Source organism: Ambystoma mexicanum, chromosome 7q (genome assembly GCF_040938575.1).
Source record: "Ambystoma mexicanum isolate Mex_15411 chromosome 7q, UKY_AmexF1_1, whole genome shotgun sequence".
Taxonomy (NCBI): domain Eukaryota; kingdom Metazoa; phylum Chordata; class Amphibia; order Caudata; family Ambystomatidae; genus Ambystoma; species Ambystoma mexicanum.
Genome location: NC_090941.1, coordinates 701,399,209 through 701,418,636, shown reverse-complemented (window position 1 = coordinate 701,418,636; position 19,428 = coordinate 701,399,209). Strand labels below are relative to the sequence as shown.

The window sequence follows — 19,428 nt, the reverse complement described above, 5'->3', positions numbered from 1 at the left end:
TTTCAAAAAATAGAAAAAGTAATTTGACTAAACTCAGAACATGTGACTAGTTCCTTGCATGTACTGTCGTGAACGAAAAGAAAACATGGATGCAATTTGATGACTACTAGCAAATAGATATAAATTAAAAAATTGGACGCAAAATGATTATGGTACATGGACTTACCTTGACGAACAAACAGTTAGATGCAGGGATCAGAGTAGTTTCTTGTCGTAGAACAGGGAGCAGTTCACAGGTTGCAAACTGACGAGTTTGCTCAAAGTGGTCACGGAAGTTCACAGAGACGAAGAGCAGATAACCAGCACCTTCACGGGTTGACTAGCAAAGCGCAAAGAAGTTCTCATTAGAAATATGAGGTGGGTTATAAAGAATTCGAACCAGGGGTGTGTTTGTGAATGAATGACGTGTATATGTCGTGGCATTATGTGGATTGCAGGGGGCCGTCCAGCGTGAGGGGGATGCTTGGCAGGAGACACGGGGTCTGGAGGTAGACATGGGAACAACAAACCCATGCTCTATAGACCACTTTGAAGTGTACATGGTCTTTGGCACCTCTTGGCCTTTATCGCTCCCTGACAGCTCCACTTGCCAGCAGCTCAAGTACCCCGGTGCGAACTGCCTTTGATAGGGCGGGGGGTGGATCGGGGCGGTGGTCGTGCAGACAAGACACAGGAAGACTCGTGAATGGAGACACACTTATGTGGATTGCAGGGGGCCGTCCAGCGTGAGGGGGATGCTTGGCAGGAGACACGGGGTCTGGAGGTAGACATGGGAACAACAAACCCATGCTCTATAGACCACTTTGAAGTGTACATGGTCTTTGGCACCTCTTGGCCTTTATCGCTCCCTGACAGCTCCACTTGCCAGCAGCTCAAGTACCCCGGTGCGAACTGCCTTTGATAGGGCGGGGGGTGGATCGGGGCGGTGGTCGTGCAGACAAGACACAGGAAGACTCGTGAATGGAGACACACTTATGTGGATTGCAGGGGGCCGTCCAGCGTGAGGGGGATGCTTGGCAGGAGACACGGGGTCTGGAGGTAGACATGGGAACAACAAACCCATGCTCTATAGACCACTTTGAAGTGTACATGGTCTTTGGCACCTCTTGGCCTTTATCGCTCCCTGACAGCTCCACTTGCCAGCAGCTCAAGTACCCCGGTGCGAACTGCCTTTGATAGGGCGGGGGGTGGATCGGGGCGGTGGTCGTGCAGACAAGACACAGGAAGACTCGTGAATGGAGACACACTTATGTGGATTGCAGGGGGCCGTCCAGCGTGAGGGGGATGCTTGGCAGGAGACACGGGGTCTGGAGGTAGACATGGGAACAACAAACCCATGCTCTATAGACCACTTTGAAGTGTACATGGTCTTTGGCACCTCTTGGCCTTTATCGCTCCCTGACAGCTCCACTTGCCAGCAGCTCAAGTACCCCGGTGCGAACTGCCTTTGATAGGGCGGGGGGTGGATCGGGGCGGTGGTCGTGCAGACAAGACACAGGAAGACTCGTGAATGGAGACACACTTATGTGGATTGCAGGGGGCCGTCCAGCGTGAGGGGGATGCTTGGCAGGAGACACGGGGTCTGGAGGTAGACATGGGAACAACAAACCCATGCTCTATAGACCACTTTGAAGTGTACATGGTCTTTGGCACCTCTTGGCCTTTATCGCTCCCTGACAGCTCCACTTGCCAGCAGCTCAAGTACCCCGGTGCGAACTGCCTTTGATAGGGCGGGGGGTGGATCGGGGCGGTGGTCGTGCAGACAAGACACAGGAAGACTCGTGAATGGAGACACACTTATGTGGATTGCAGGGGGCCGTCCAGCGTGAGGGGGATGCTTGGCAGGAGACACGGGGTCTGGAGGTAGACATGGGAACAACAAACCCATGCTCTATAGACCACTTTGAAGTGTACATGGTCTTTGGCACCTCTTGGCCTTTATCGCTCCCTGACAGCTCCACTTGCCAGCAGCTCAAGTACCCCGGTGCGAACTGCCTTTGATAAGGCGGGGGGTGGATCGGGGCGGTGGTCGTGCAGACAAGACCCGTTTGCCGCAGGGCCTCACCAAGGAGAGGCCATCTAACTGAATGTAAGAGGATGGCTGCAGGATCTACTACATGGAAGGCAGGGGGGTGAGTTTATAAATACCTCACCCTCCCAGGAGAATATACACTAGATTCATTTAAAAAATCAAAACAACCATTGTTAAAATATATGTTGGGCTTTATTTTAGATTTTAATTAAACATAAATAATAAACATTACACATTGTAAAGTTGAGGTTGCAGCACATCGAGGGAAAATCCGCGGTATTGTCCACTGTCACTGGGGAAATGTTGTCTAATGGCAAGTACCGCACAGGCAGGTATTACTCTCCGAACGCGGTGTCCGAGCCTCCCGTGAAGCCACCAAGTGAAGCAACGATAGGCCACCAGCCTGTACCACCTGTGAAAAAAAAAGATGCAAACTGTATTAAACTGACCAAACTTTCTTATCAATGTCGATTCAGGTAACACATGTCATTTTTCTTAGAAAAAAATTATATCTAGAAAATGCACTATATGGAACCAATTTACATGCGTTCCAATGATATGTAAATGTAATTTTATATGTGGGAGACGACCATGAAATAGTGGTGGCATCACTGACATCACAAACAGAGTATACTTACTCGTTACTCGGATTACGCGGACGAACAGTGCCACGAAGTTCGTGCATAAGCACCATCATCATCCTCAACACTGTCCGTGAGAGGCAGGCTTCCCTGAACTCTGGCAGCTCGGTGATGCATTGCGGACTTTGCTCGCCTTCCTGCTGACTTTGCTCGCTTTCCGAAATGTAGGCCAAGCACCCGGAATTTTCACGGCAGCAGCAGTTCTCCTCCTCAGTTGGCATTAGCTCGCACCGATTGCACGTGCACCAGGTGGAGACGCCGTCCATGCGACATGGTCCAGGCTCTTCATCCGTTGACTGGTCCTCCCAACTGCCGTCCGAATCCCCATCGTTTTCGCGTGCTTGCCTTTCCAGTAGTTCTTCCTCGGTGTACTCGGGCTCGTACATATACGGCATTATTGTGGCCATTGTGCGGTAAAGATAGTAAAATAATTTATAGCGGTGGTACTGGTATCTGTTCACACGGGCTACAAGCGGCGAAGGTAGCTGACCAGAGCACTGAAACGAGTCACAGAATACTCAAAGTAACACAGAGAGAGGAATGGAATCGAAAATCTGCTGCTGTATGTTGTGAAACGGTCTGTTTATACTTATTGGGGAAAGAGGCGTCCTGCCATTTCCATGGCAACACGTCAATAGCTGAGGCGCAGCGATTGTTGACACGAGACGTGCTTGAAATGGGCAGTACGCGTCTGCTGATGTCAGGCTCAGGGGCGGGGGATTTGATTTAGTGCCGCAAAGGCAGGTGAGCCAGGTCGATGCGGCGGAATGATAGGATTATCACAAAATGGAGGCTGATTTCGAGTGCGATAAGGGGCGAAAAGTCGGGTAAGGTCCATAGGAAAGTTTCCTACGATCTACCGATTTATGCTTACAAACACATGGCCGACCCGTAGGGACAATAAAAAAAAAGTCCCGGAACTCTCCTTTAAGAAAGAGGTTGTTGCAATAGTCCAGCCTAGAGAGAACCAGACCTCTGGAGACAGTGAGCTTCTGGGGGACAAAGAGAGGCCGGCCAGAGAGCTATAGGAAAGGAGGGAACGGGTATGCCAATGAGGAGAATCTCAGTCTTACTGGTATTAAGGCAGAGGTCATTGGCGGCACACCACTACTGGATAGCAGAAAGACAGCCAGAGATGAGGGAAGGAGAGGAGGAGGCAGACGGTAGCCTGAAAATGAGTTGAGTGTCATTCGCATAGCACTGAAAGTTAGGGCAGAGAGTGGCGATGCGGTGGGCAAGGAGTGCCAGGTATTGGTTGAACAGCCAGGGAGAGAGGTTAGACCACTGGGGGACAACACAGGTAGAGAAAAAGATAGCGGAGAGGAAGGACCCAAGTTGGACCTGGGAGTAACGGTCAGAGAGGAAAGAGGTCAGCCATGCCAGAGTCTGACCAGTGATACCCAGGTTATCACGGAGACAGTTGAGCAGGACGACATGGTTTACAGTGTCAAAGGCAGAAGAGAGATCCCGCAGGATGAGGACGCAAGGGGTGTTAGAGTCAAGGTTGGAGAGCAGGTCTTCACAGATGTTCAGGGGAGCAGTTTCCGTGCTTCTGGCAGCTCTGAAGCCAGACTGATGGTCATGAAGACAACCAACAGATTCAGTGTGGAGATTAAGCTGGGAGATGGCCAGTTTCTCTAGGAGCTTGCCCAGGAAGGAAGTGATGGAGATTAGGCGATAGTTAGCCGGGCAGGAGGGGTCGGCAGAGGGTTTCTTAAGAAGAGGGTGCACAAAGGAGTGCTTCAGGGGGGATGGGAAGACTCCAGTGGTGAAGGGGTGATTGTAGAAATCAGCCAGGGCAGGAGCCAGGTAGTCAATGTGGTCCTTGATAGTTTTGGAGGAACAGGGGTGAACCTGTTTCGACAAGACTTTTATAGAACGGACTTGTCTAGAAACCTCGTCAACGGAGAACAGGGGAAAGGCAGAGAAGGAGGGAGGAGAGGTGGCTGCAGAAGGGCCAGAGCAGGGAGTAGGGGGAGGGAGGGGAGAGGAAGAGAGAGAGGACAGGATTTACTGAGTTTTTGAGATGAAGTGCAAAGCCTGTGCCGTGCAGAGGGCCTGGGAAGGGACAGGAGAGGTAGAGACTGCAGCAGGATTGGCCAGTTCCTCGCAGATTTTAAAGAGTTCAGCCGAGTTGTTAGATGTCGCTGAGACACAGGCTTGGATATGACCTCTCTTCTTTGTTAGGACAGAGAGCCGGTTTTGCCTTTGCAGCAGGCGGCAGGCCAGTTTGTCGGAGGATGTACCTGAAGAACGCCATTTCCTTTCGGCCACCCTGCACTTGTGTTTTAGGGTGACGAGGTCTGAGTCGTTCCAGGCTTTAGCATCAGTTTTACTGATTTGGTAATACAAAATGAAGCAAACTGGTTTTGTCCCTTTCCATATGATCTAAAATCGTTTACACTATGGCAAACAAATGAATCGGTCTGCTAAAATAACATGACGCATAGTAATAAAATACTCAAATTGCTTTTTGCCCCAAAGATTTTTTTTTTTTACATTACTGATTGAGGCCAAACCTTTTTTCCCCTATTCAACAAGTCATAAAATTGGTATTTAAGTGCAAATTTGACATAAACTGGTCCAGATTTAGATTTGTGAATATGATATTGTTTGTTAAGAGAAGTCTTAGCAAGATTTATTCTATTTTTTTACTTAAATGAAAAGACAATTATTAGTGTGGACCTTTTATTTCCAGGAAATCAGTAATGTTTTGTAGTGCATTTGGTATGTGAATGATGCGTGTAAATGTGGTAAATTTGGTTTCAACTGGATTAAATACACCCTGGTAAATGATGTACCATAAAGTAAATAAGATCACATATTTTGTAATTGCCATGCTGTTATCTTACCGAAATATGTGCATGGTCTCCAAACGCTGATTGTCAAAATCCTTAATGTTTGCCCTGGTAGGCAGCTAACTGTTCTTTCGAATTTATAGCTGTTGCCAGCCGCCATTCCTGATGATGGTTTTCATTTGGAATGGGCTGTCCTTTTGCTGTTCCCTTTTTTGGTTGACTCACATTTTAATTTTCATTTATGGAGTCATATATTTTTGTGGCTTATAGTTCATCAGCACTGGTACTAGATGAATGCAATACTGGGTAGCTGCAAACAGCTGCCAGATTGCCCCAATGGGCATTTAAGTACTCCCCTTCCCCCAACACGCTACAAGCAGGATTGGGTGTAGCCTAGCTCAGTGTCTATGCTCTGTCCAGTTACTTTGCCCACTGAGTGCTCTTTCTGTCTCAATTGTCCCATGAACCTTCGTTTATTTCCAAATGTTCCCCACTCTGTAATCCTATTCTATTCCTGTTGGGGGAACTTTCCAAATCCTTTGTGGTATTAATCAGCAGTGATGCTTGCTTTCCTAAATTGCGTGTTGCATAGTGTCGGCTATTCTGCACGCCTTTGTTTCCAGTCACATGTCTATGTGCCTTACCTAATGTTATTCAACCTTTTCATCCATCATCATTTCAGTGTCTCCCGCAATACAAATCTGTGTCCTGCCTATGGCGCCAAGAGACTCCATTTGGATCGAATGTTCACTCTACAAATATGTTATCTGACGGACTTGCTGACTTTAGGATTGCTTCTCTGTAACTTCAAGTTTAATAGAAGTCCTTGTGTAAAGAAAGACATTACCCAAGACCTGTACATTACAAAAAAAAATCCAAAAGGCCAAATAACCACTGCACCGCCCATGAAGGGAAGACAAGGTTATATTATATGCCGGACGGCCCCGTAGAACCTAACGGACACAGAGCTCGTCACACCCCAAGAAGTTACAGGTTATATAGCGTAACACCGCATATTAGCATACATAGGTAATGTCAACGCACCACCTTCATTGGCTACCACTTATATAACATGCTAATACCCCCCTATATTCCCTGGACTGAGTGGCCACACCTTATCTAAACCCAGACCCCTATCCATGTGGTCTACTACATCGTCACTAATGAATCCAGGTATACGATTGACTAACGGGTATATTGATACACTAATCAACCGTGACTGTCATGTGATTTCCATCCCTCCTACTCAGACATGTTCAAAGTAGACTGGCGAGGGCAACTCTGCTTTGATAAGACAATGGACCTTCACATTATACTAGACGCCGTGGCGCACACAAGCTGCACCCCTGAGCTTGTACTAAATGTACTGACGTCACCTCTGCTGCTTCTATCCTAAATCATGGAACGTTTCAGACACAGCTCACCCCTCATCTCCTTCAAACCCCAGATGCCCAGTAATGATGTAACCAAGGCACCACTCTTGAGTCTGAATTTCAGGGATGTTTTTGCTTTGGTTATGCATCTACTTGTAGTTAAAATTGGATGACCGCTGCTTGGGTGTTGCTAGTAGTGTTCTAAATCTTTGGCATGACCTATTGGTATCACAAAACCTTGTGCTCTTTTCTCATGAATTTGTCCTTCAAAAGGCTCATCCCTACCTGCCCTCCCCAAAGCTAACATTCCATTCCCATCACCTTCAGACTGTGCAGCTGGATACAATTAGAGTTGATCAACGCAACACGGGTGCCTCTGACCTCGGCTCCTCTCTTTTGGAATAGGAAAGGGATTTGTCTTGGGATTTGTTCATTAGGTACTATGCCTTAAAATCAAATAATCAAGTACCTTTCTGACTCAATCTTCCACCTACTTCAGCTCTTTCCTCGCACCGCAATGAAAACGTAACTTCATGTACTACTTCTAAGCACAGGGGCTATAACACACGGCCCTATTTATAACCTCTGCAACCACTACATTAATATGTTTGTTGCTCATTCTGTGTTGCTATGTGAAGAATCGAATGTATCAAAACGAACTACAAATGATACGTGTGCCTTCTGCCGTGCAAAACTCAACTTGCTCGCACTGTGGCATGTACTAATAGGTTTTTCTCATGTTGAACCTTTTTGCCTGGCTGGGACGCTCTAAGTGCAAACCAACACTTGCAAATCAAAACTTTATTTTCAAGTATGCCATTGAATTAGAACCTGTTATTGCACCTGTTAATATCAGCAGCTCTGTACTCCTTTGAGGTGGAATTCCATCTTTCTGTGATGTATTCCACTGTGGTTACGCTGTACTGTGCTTCCTAACAAACATATTTGCAGGCTGTTGCTAGGTTTGACCTATGAAATCGTCATCCATAGCATATGATTTCAGGTTGTGTGTTTGTACAAGTATGGGCCTAATTTATTAGAAACTTGCTTGAAACCTGTTCATGCAACACATGGTGTTAGATGGCATATGCCACACATTTGTTCAACCTGGGTGCATGGGGTTGAATATGTGCAGTGCTCAACCTGGGTGCATGGTGAATATGTGCAGTGCGATTAAACCAAATTAAAATCAATGTCATTTCCATTGCACATGTCTATCTCCTTTCATGGACGTAGCCGTGCCAGTTCATAACCAGTATTTATTTTATTGATCATTTGAATATGTGGACCTATGCAGAACAAAAACCTGCTTAAGGGTATTAAACCGTATCCTGAACTTTCGGAATGTCACTAAAAAGGAAATGTTGTTCTGTGCTTGCAGGTTGATAATAATGGCCCTTTCCCTTTTTGTCTTTACAGGAAAAGTTAACCCAGGAATGCGTCTTCAGAGAGCAATTTGAAGAAAACTGGTATAACACATACTCATCTAATCTCTACAAGCACGTGGACACTGGAAGACGTTATTATGTGGCTCTAAATAAAGACGGGACCCCAAGAGAAGGGACTAGGACTAAACGGCATCAGAAATTCACACATTTTTTACCTAGACCTGTGGACCCTGAGAAAGTGCCAGAACTTTACAAGGATATCTTAAGCCAAAGTTGACAAAAGCCGAATCCTACACACGAGCCCTTAAAAAGTAACCACTATAAAGGTTTAATGCGGTGGGTTCTTATTGATTAGCTGTGTCGTCACATCAGCTCCACTGTTGCCAAACTTTGTAGCATGCATATTGTATGATGGAGGCTTGGATGGACCATGCTGATTTTGTTCTGCACTTGAAGGTTTGTCCTCCTGGAGGAGAGCCAATGCCCATTCGCTTGATTTACGATGACCGAGAAGGATATAGAGAGAAGAGAAGCTGATACAAGGACGGAAAAATGGCCCGATGCATGCAGAGCGATAGCCGCGCTTTTTCATTTTCGATCAGTTGTATTTCATCCTATATCGGCATAGCTGCCATACTCAATTCATCAGGATTTCCGATTGGTGGCCTGCTCAAGTGTATGCTGCGTTTGCAAAGGCACAAAGGGTGCAGTCTTACTAAAACAAGAGACTTTTCAGTTATCTGCTCTGTGGGGCATCTCAACCCATGGAGTTTAAAGGAAAGACATCTTAGTGAAAATAAAAAGTTAAATTTATTTATAGAAATTCCAAAGGCAACATTATATTTATTTTATATATTTATTTATTATATAGAGTTTATTTTTAATGAAATATGTACAGACCAGATGGGCATTTTGGAAGCTTTAGACTCTGTAAGCATTACATAGCAAATGCCACTATGACCCTGTGGTATATATTCATGAAATTGAATATATTGGTGCATGGATACAGCAAAAAATAACTTCTAGTGACCCTAATGTATTAAAGGTGACAATCTATTTTGTGCCCATAATATTGTCAAAGTATGCATACCACTCACTGACACTGAGTATTCGCTCTTCTGACTGCTTGTCTCATACAGTAGCTTACCCCCCATAGGATTAAAGATAAAGCTGGGTCTTCAACTTTTATTCTGTGTCTTTACTATTTCCTCTCTGCTACGTAACATTCAAGTATTCAAACATCCTACTAAGTGGGGAACTTTTAGAGTCTCGTACATTCATATTTGCCCTTTAAATCTCTTGCTTACATCACAACAAATGGGCTTTTTCTGCAGATGTGACCTCTACAATGTGTAATATTTTAAAGACCTGTGCAAGAAAAACAGTTCACCTGATTTGTGGCCATTTTCTGTATGGCCTGGGCTGTGAGCCAGCTAGGAAGATCCCTTCCAAGAATACCCTACTGTCTGTGCAGGAAGTGTAAACAGCTCTGCAAATTTCCACATGAAGACTACATTAACAAGATCACTCTTAACAATAGAATTGTTTTTTTTGAGTCTCAGATATCTTATAAGAGATTATGCAAGTTTCAGAGGAGGATCATTGAAACATCTAGTATGGAAAAATGCTTCAAACATGACATATTAGTACTCCTTTTTTTCTAAGTAATACTTGCAAACTGACTACAATAAATCTCTGAGTTATAAGTGGGGGTTGGGGAGAATTATATTTTTATGTTTTTTTTTTCTTTTGCGTTTCTAAATTGTTATCAGAAAAATCACAAGTTCCCACAATGGAGAGCCTACAATTTTATATACATTATGATGTTTTTTGTAAGATTTTCTAGCGATTAAGCAAAGAAATAAATATTTCTTCAAAGGTATTGCATTTCAAGTGGTGATCACACAAGATATTCATTACTTATTACTTGGCTGGGGACGGGACGAGGCAACATGTAGTTTTATTTAGTTGAATTGTATAATCTCCTACGCTATAGCAATTGTTCTGCTTTTCTAACCACCATTGTTTCTCTGTCTGAAGTCTTATTGAGAACCTAGCATGGAGAAAATGCACACAATCCCTACCAGCAATTTCCGCATACCTTTTCCATAAGCTTGGGTTCCGATAGTGTTTCAGTACGTTCTTAAACAAAGCAGTCGGTTTTACATTTTAAATAAGCATGGCGTAGCAATAATTATTGCTAAGTTTAATCGTTTGACAGTCCTTATGTCGTACATATATGTGCTAATTGCCATAAAAAAAGCATTGAGTAGTGAAAGGGTTAATGTGATTTTAAGTGGCATAGACCTAAAGCACTGTATTAGGTTATTGCAAATATGCATGCATAGCAAGAAGACTTTGCCTCATTTTCCCAGACATGGAGAATTTCTTTAAAGCGTTTGTCTGCTTATGTAGCTACGGAAATTGGCTTTTTGCAAGGAATTCTTCTTAGCCGCATCCCATGGTAAGGCTTGTTCTGGAGGGTTTCTGCATACCTGTGGATAGTCCTCATTTTCTCACTGCTGTGCAGAGAGGGTGCACAGTGGACCAAAAGCCAAGGACAATGTCTGTTCATGCCACAATATTTTCCCCTCTCGCCTCCCTTCCCAGAAGATAACTTGAGTGAATCTTTCCTTAAGACTGAGTAGTACTTTGTAATGTTCAGGGGAGCAAAGATTTCAGGGCCACAGGCAGGATAATAGTTTTGCACAAAGGAAGCACCAGAAAAGAACTGTCAAGGCTAAAGTACAATTTACCAAGGAGAGGAGTTGTTTAGTTTGAGAGTTGTTTGGTTAATAGACTTTTTTCTAAAAAAAATATTTTGATCAAGCAATGCGAAAATGAAAACAGATTTGCAGGATCAAAAGAGTCTGTCACGGAAATGTCCACACACACAGCTATGGGCATAAATAAAGACATTTTAAATCCAATGTATTAGCAGAATGGATCTGCTGTCTAGTATTTTAGAGAGTAATTGATCCAAGAATTGTTTGGCAAGGCAGGATACAAGTAGCCCCTGCTACTTACATCTTGCGTGCTTTGAACACTGTGGGACAAATGAGTGTAACTTGCACAAAGTGAGCTTAACTGGTGTACATTTGTGCCAAAAGCCGCAATGAAGTTAATCAGTCATCAAATGTATGTGTCCCTATTGGGTAACTAAAAGTACCTATTCTATTAGGGGGGCCAGTGGTGAGGTTTGCCCCACGCAATCAATTGGGCGGCCATAGCAAATGGGGATCTGTGCTTGCTGTGGCTGGAAAAATGCATTGTTTTGACAGGGATGATGTAACGCTCACCTGGCCCCCACGGAGGCGCTGGTCTGGTCTGGGTTGCTGTGGCCTCTTCAAGCGTGATGCGCAGAATTCGGACCACCGATTGAACAGGACCCCCAAATCTTGCTTGTCTGGCCCTAGGAATATCCTTCTGCAGATGAGAAAGGGGATTAACTGTCTGCTGAATAGTGTGCTTGCCCCCCCCTTTCTCCCTTCGTTCTTCTCTGACTTCCTCTAAAACCCCCGGTTTAAGCTCACCTTACGGTTTGGAAGGATGAACTCTCCATCCTGCTTCTGGTGCAGGGGCGCGCGTTCGTCCAGTTACTTTACTGGTTTTCAGAATGGCGCTGGCACATCCACTTGACTTTTCTGAGCGATACGCCGTAAGTATGAAGATGCAAAGTTCAAGTGTGAGCCTCCTTTTATGTCGTTTTTTCTGTCCGGTTCAGGTGCAGAACAAAGGCGATGCGTTGAGGGGTTAAATTGCCGGTGGTAAAATCAGGTGAGTTAGTGATGAGGGCGACCCCTCTAAATGTCTTTATAATTCCCCAGTAATGTCTTTTGTCCTTTCCCCATAGGGGCCGGGGTGCGGTACCTGCCAAAGATGTGGCACCGACCCGAGATGTGGAATGGTTCACCAAGAAAAGCCGGTAAGAAATACGGCTGAAAATTTGGCTTTCCTCTTGTGTTCCCTTGCTCACCTTTTGTCTCTTCTTCTCTCCCCTAGGTGCAGAGATGTGGCGACCGGTGCTGAGAGCCGCGATGGAGCCGGGCGGCGTCTCAGGAATAGGTGAGTGAAGCGTGGCGCTGCAGCGAGCAACGCAGTGCTTTTAAATGGAAGTCTTCCTTCAGGAATGCTGGCGTGAAGATTCCGGATGCAGGTAAGAAGGTTGAATAAGTTCTTGGTTTTCACCTTTCTCTTCTCTTATTCCCTTACAGGTGTTCCAGGTTCGAGGCGGGCGTGGCTGGAGTCCAGGTGCAGGAGCAGACACGGTGGGCGTTCAGCTGCTGGGATGCAGAACAACGCGAAGCACGTGTGGCTGTCCGGGCGTGGCTTAAATAGCTTTGGAAGAAGTTCCAGGTGAGTATTCTTCCACAGCCCCACCCAAGTAACAAAATAGTTCCTTCAGAAAAATAGTCCCTCCTAAGCCTCATTTGGCTTGGTTCTTTATGCAGCATGGTCTGCATCAGGTGAGTGTGCAGCATGGTCTTCTTCAGGTAAGTGCACCAAACACTTCCCCTTATGAGCCTGGCACCTATGGCGCCAGGACTGATGTCCAACATGAGCCTGGCGCCAACGGCGCCAGGACACAGTCCAAAGAGCCCCTATAAAGGGCTGCTGGGCTTTTACCCGGGGGCGTGATGCCTGCTCCCGGGGGTGCTGGGCCTGGCCTGTTGCTCCGGGGGTAGGCATCATGACAGCACTCCCCCCCCCCCCCAAGGCCCCTCCCAAGGTTGTTTCCCCAGGAGGTTTCGGTTTGTTCGGGAAATTCCGATGGAACCTTTTTACTAGCCGAGGTGCATGTACGTGGTCGCTGGGTTCCCAAGATCTTTCCTGAGGCCCGTACCCCTTCCAATCAATTAGATAGAAAAGTTTTGATTTTCAGATCTTAGAGTCCAAAATGTTCTTCAACTCGAATTCAGGCTCCCCATCTATCTGGATTGGTTCTGGTGGCTTTATCAATCTGGTTCCTGGTTGCACTGGCTTCAAAAGTGACACATGAAAAACGGGGTGAATCCGCATGTTAGCTGGTAGATCTAGCTTGACTGCCACTGGGTTAATTATAGCTTTGATCGAGTAAGGGCCTAAATACCTTGGATTAAAAGTCCGAGGTCCCTTGAGCGATAAGTATTTGGTAGCCAACCATACTTGATCCCCTATTTGGTATGGAGGCGCCTCCTTTCGATGCAGATCCGCATTCTTTTTGTATTTCCCTTTCGCATGTTGTAAGTGTGCAGTAGCATCCTTGAAGACTTGAGTAATCGTAGAATGCAAATGGTCCACTGCGGGCATTTCGAGGCTCAAAGGTGAGTCCAAGTCTGAAGTACGAGGGTGATGTCCAAAAAGGATATAAAAGGGGCTCTGACCAGTTCCAGAGTGTATCGAGTTATTGGATGCATATTCAGCCACCCATAAAATATCCTTCCAATTACCCTCCGATTGGTGCAACATACATCGTAGATATTGTTCAAGGGTCTGGTTTGTTCTCTCCGTCTGACCATCGGTCTGTGGGTGGTGGCTGGTTGAGAGTCTTACGTCGATTGGTGCCAGTTGACAACACTTTTTCCAAAAATGATAAATAAACTGGCTTCCCCGATCGGAGGTTAGTATGGATGGGAATCCATGCAGACGGATGATATTTTCGAGGAATTCCTTGCCAAGAACAAAAGCTGAAGGTAATCCTTTCAACGGAATAAAATGGGCATCTTGGAAAATAAATCCACCACAACCAGAATAGTATTGTATCCATTACAAGAGGGCAGGTCCGTGATAAAATCTAGTAACAAGGTGTGCCAAGGTGCTGGTGGAATGTCTAAGGGTTGAAGAAGACCGGCGGGTTTTTTTTTTACCTTTGTTTTGGGCGCAAACTCCACAGGACATCACGAAAGATTTAATATCCTTTCGCCAGGACGGCCACCAGAATTGTCGTTTAATTTTTTCCTCTGTTTTGGCAATGCCAGGATGTCCTTCCATTAGAGTATCGTGATGACGGGAAATAACCAGTTCTTGCAATTCCTTTTCTGGCAAAAATAAACGTCCTTGGAAGTAAGGTAAGCCATCATTGATTGAAAAGGCAGACCCCCTTTTGATCCAATCCTGCAAGGCTGAAGAGTCCAGGAATAGTTTTACCCGTGCTTGAATGTCTTCAAGGGTTTGTTAAGTGGTTATCCCCAAGATTCTTTGTTCGGGAATTATCGGCACAGGTTCTGAGTTTGTGTCCATTTCTCCCATTCCAATTCGGGATAGCGCATCCGCTTTGCCATTCTTACAGCCGGGACGGTAGGTGATTACAAAATCGAACTCAGCAAAGAATAAAGCCCATCGGAGCTGTCGTGAAGACTGAGTCTTGGCAGTTTTTAAATATTGTGAATTTCGGTGATCAGTGATCACGGTGATGGTATGCCTGGCGCCAAGAAGATAATGCCGCCAAGCCTTAAAGGCGGACTTAATGGCTAATAATTCCTTATCGGTCATTGCATAATTTATCTCCGGCGGCGAGAACTTTCTGGACCAAAATGCTACGGGGTGCAGTTGGTTGGTTTCGGGGTCTCTCTGAGACAGGACAGCTCCCATGGCTAAGCTGGATGCGTCGGTTTCGACTATATATGGGAGATCAGGACGCGGGTGTTTCAAAACAGGTGCGGACGTAAATTTAGCTTTTAATTCCTGAAAGGCCTGTTCAGCTTCCTCGGTCCATTCAAAACGTTTATTCTTCCGCAAGAGTGCAGTGATGGGTTGCAGCACCCGTGAAAATTCCGGGATAAACCTGCGATAAAAATTGGCAAAACCAAGCATGCTTTGGACACCTTTCACCGAACTAGGTGATGGGCATTTGAGGATGGCATCCACTTTCCGTGAGTCCATTCGGACCCCTTTAGGTGTCAGGATGAATCCAAGAAACTCAACCTCGGTGGTATGGAAAACGCATTTTTCCAGCTTTGCAAACAGTTTGTGCTGGCGCAATTTCTCAAGGACGGCCCTGACATGTTTTCTGTGATCAGATTCCGAAGAGGAGTACACCAGAATGTCATCGATATACACGACAACACAGACATCGATGAGTTCCCGAAGGACATCATTCATGAAGAATTGGAAGGCAGCAGGCGCGTTGCACAGCCCGAAAGGCATCCCCTGGTATTCAAAGAGTCCATATTTTGTACAGAAGGCCATTTTCCATTCATCGCCTTCTTTTACTCGTACCAGATGATAAGCCCCCCGGAGATCTAACTTGGTTTATATGCAAGCGTCCTTCACCTGGTCAAGGAGTTCAGGGATCAAAGGCAGAGGGTAACGATTTTTAACAGTTATCTGGTTCAATGCGCGGTAATCGATACAAGTTATAAGGTTGCCTTCTTTTTTTGTCACGAAGAACAAAGCCGAGGATGCCGTAGACTTTGACGGGCGAATGAAACCATTGGCTAGGTATTGATCTAAATATTGTCTCAAATGCAGATTCTCTGGCTCAGTAAGGGCATAAATCCTGCTACAAGGGGGTTGTGCACCGGGCACCAGATCGATTTGGCAATCGTACGATCTGTGAGGAGGTAACGTGTTGGCCTGTTCCTTTTGGAAGACAACCTGAAAGTCTTGGTATTCCGGAGGTAGTTGCATGGAGACAGAGGTTACTGATGCTAGACTGATCTTCAGATTTTCTGGGTAGCAGGTTCGTGCACACTCTGGAAAGGTTATTCTCTTCGCTCACCAATCAATTCGAGGATTATGTGTCTCTAACCAAGGGATTCCGAGAATAACCTGAAACTGTGGAGCCTTGATTACATCAAACACAACTGCCTCCCAATGGCCGTCCGGACCTACAAGTGTCACCTCAGCTGTGGAATGTGTCCCGAGGCAATTTCGGTTCCATCAACTGTGGTGATGACATCTTTGCTGGTTTTAGGACGCAGGGGAAGGTTAATCCTGGAGACCAATTCATGATCCACGTAGTTTCCTGTAGCCCCACTATCGATGTATGCCTTTATTGCATGCAACCGCTTAGGCTGTTCCGGATCTACGAGGACCATTGGCACAGTGAAATGCGAGGTCTGAGAGTTCGTTTTCAAGCTCGGCAAGCGGACCCCTACGCTTGTCGGGCGGGGTCGTTTCCCGATGCAGAGGTTTCATGGATTTCCTGGGCGGCCTTCCCGGGCAATCTCGTAGAAAGTGTCCAGAGGATCCACAATAAAGACATAAGTGCATCTGCCGTCTTCTTTCACGTTCCTTTTGCGTTAAAGGTCCTTTAACTCCTCTGATTTGCATTGGCTCAGAGGCTTCAGCCCCCTTGAGGTTAGCGTGGGTCTTGACTAACACCCGGGTCTCAAACTTGGACCGATCTGCTTTTCTGTTTTGCAGTCTGTGATCCAATTGGACCACTAAGTCTATATATTCTGAGCATTCTTGGGGCGGATTTACAACTTGGGCCAGGACATCTTTAAGTTCTCCGCGTAGACCTCGATAAAATAACGTGATTCTTTTATCCTCTGGCCACCCGGTTTCCACAATTAGTCTATTAAAGGTTGCAATGTAGGAAAGGAGGTCTTGATTGCCCTGTCGCAGAGATAGAAGTTCGTCATCTAGAGCCTGCCCCTGGGAGTGACGAGCAAATAACCTTTCCATGCTTGCGTGAAATCCTTGAAAATCACGAAGAATCGGGTCATCTTGAGTTACCAGTGGAACTGACCAATCGGCAGCACTGCCGCTGAGATATGACAATACAAAGGCTACCTTGGTCTGGTCATTAGGGAAGGCCCCAGGTCTGCACAGGAAATGCAAACGACACTGATTCATGAATACGGTGAATCGTTTGGGGTCCCCAGCAAAGCGTTCGGGTGGGGCTAGCGGCATGTTTCTAGGTAGATTAATCTGCACCGGGTTACTGGAAAGCACAGGAGCGGGGTTCCCTCCGGAACCGGGTAAAGGAGTTTGTCCAGCTTGACCTTGCAAAAGCTGTCTAGCCAGGTCATCAGCTCTTTCCTTTGTTACAATCACTTCCCTCCTGAGAGCATTAGTCTCTTGACGAGCGGTGTGTACTTCGGCCCGTAATTCCCCCAGTAGTTGGGCCAACTGGTCAGTCTCGGAAGTTTCCATAGCGCCTGGGTGGGAATTTGTAGGAAGGCTTCGCGTTCTGTAATGCTCACCTGGCTCCCACGGAGGCGCTGGTCTGGTCTGGGTTGCTGTGGCCTCTTCAAGCGTGATGCACAGAATTCGGACCACCGATTGAACAGGACCCCCAAATCTTGCTTGTTTGGCCCGTAGGAATATCCTTCTGCAGATGAGAAAGGGGATTAACTGTCTGCTGAATAGTGTGCTTGCCCCCCCTTTCCCTCTTCGTTCTTCTCTGACTTCCTCCAAAACCCCCGGTTTAAGCTCACCTTATGGTTTGGAAGGATGAACTCTCCATCCTGCTTCTGGTGCAGGGGCGCGCGTTCGTCCAGTTACTTCACTGGTTTTCAGAATGGCGCTGGCACATCCACTTGACTTTTCTGAGCGATACGCCGTAAGTATGAAGATGCAAAGTTCAAGTGTGAGCCTCCTTTTATGTTGTTTTTTTCTGTCCTTTATTTCTGGTGCAGAACAAAGGCGATGCGTTGAGGGGTTAAATTGCCGGTGGTAAAATCAGGTGAGTTAGTGATGAGGGCGACCCCTCTAAATGTCTTTATAATTCCCCAGTAATGTCTTTTGTCCTTTCCCCATAGGGACCGGGGTGCGGTACCTGCCAAAGATGCGGCGCCGACCCGAGATGTGGAATGGTTCACCAAGAAAAGCCGTTAAGTAATATGGCTGAAAATTCGGCTTTCCTCTTGTGTTCCCTTGCTCACCTTTTTGTCTCTTCTTCTCTCCCCTAGGTGCAGAGATGTGGCGACCGGTGCTGAGAGCCGCGATGGAGCCGGGCGGCGTCTCGGGAACAGGTGAGTGAAGCGTGGCGCTGCAGCGAGCAACGCAGTGCTTTTAAATGGAAGTCTTCCTTCAGGAATGCTGGCGTGAAGATTCCAGATGCATGTAAGAAGGTTGAATAAGTTCTTGGTTTTCACCTTTCTCTTCTCTTATTCCCTTACAGGTGTTCCAGGTTTGAGGCGGGCGTGGCTGGAGTCCAGTTGCAGGAGCAGACACAGTGAGCGTTCAGCTGCTGGGATGCAGAACAACGCGAAGCACGTGTGGCTGTCCGGGCGTGGCTTAAATAGCTTTGGAAGAAGTTCCAGGTGAGTATTCTTCCACAGCCCCACCCAAGTAACAAAATAGTTCCTTCAGAAAAATAGTCCCTCCTAAACCTCATTTGGCTTGGTTCTTCATGCAGCATGGTCTGCATCAGGTGAGTGTGCAGCATGGTCTGCTTCAGGTAAGTGCACCAAACACTTCCCCTTATGAGCCTGGCACCTATGGCACCAGGACTGATGTCCAACATGAGCCTGGCGCCAACGGCGCTAGGACAGAGTCTGGGCCTGGCCTGGTGCTCTGGGGGTAGGCATCATGACAGATGATCTCTCTGAGTAATTGGTTATCCAGGAACGTGCCTTTGATATTATTTTACATTACCTTGATTTCCTGTCGACAAAGAGGTACAGATTATATTCTTGTGGTCTCGAGTCTCTCATTCTACTTACATTTATTTTGTAAATACTATGATTTGATGTACGCAGGGTTTGTGAAAATAATACTGGGTTGTGTAAGAAATATGACATTCACAACCTCCCTGTCCAAGGCTAAAACCCCTGTTGCGAGGTAATCTGTCCGATTTAACATTGACACACTTGTAGCCAAGTGATGGAAAATGTCCCCGGGTAAAATGAACAGTAAGGGAAAAAAGGAAATCTAAAAAAGTTGACACCATGAAACCAGAAGAATATAATGAACGATGAGAAAAAGAGAGGCATAAGGACTGCAAAAGAGTAGTGCTTAAGAACAATACATAGGAAGGCATGAGGGCAAAGACTGATTAGGAAGAAACTGTCATAGTTGAAGAACACCAAAATAAACCAAACAGGCTGCACTAGACAGTCTGAATCCAGCCCACTGAGGCCATAGTTCATCCCGTCATTCCAACCAAAAGGATGTTCAAATGCCAAGAAGAATTCAAAACAAGAACCTGAAAGTAAAGGAAGAGTCCCCAAGAGCCTGAGCCCTAGCAAAGGGAGGAACCGTCCCTCAGAAGAACATTTTTAGATTTGTTGCTTGATGTATGAGCCAAAGGTGAAGTTGTTTTAT

General features: G+C 46.1%; 1 protein-coding gene across 2 annotated transcripts in view; it reads left to right on the top strand.

Annotated features, from left to right (window-relative positions):
• The window catches only part of FGF9 (fibroblast growth factor 9), a 106,210-nt gene extending 96,096 nt beyond the window's left edge, over positions 1–10,114 (top strand). The window contains exon 3 of one of the 2 annotated variants that reach the window (XM_069639963.1): positions 8,264–10,114. In XM_069639963.1, coding sequence (XP_069496064.1) covers positions 8,264–8,509 — 246 coding nt within the window. In that variant the 3' untranslated portion in view covers positions 8,510–10,114. The remainder of the gene's footprint in view (positions 1–8,263) is intronic. The other variant, XM_069639964.1, reaches the window with a different exon arrangement.
• The last annotated feature ends 9,314 nt before the right edge of the window (positions 10,115–19,428 follow it).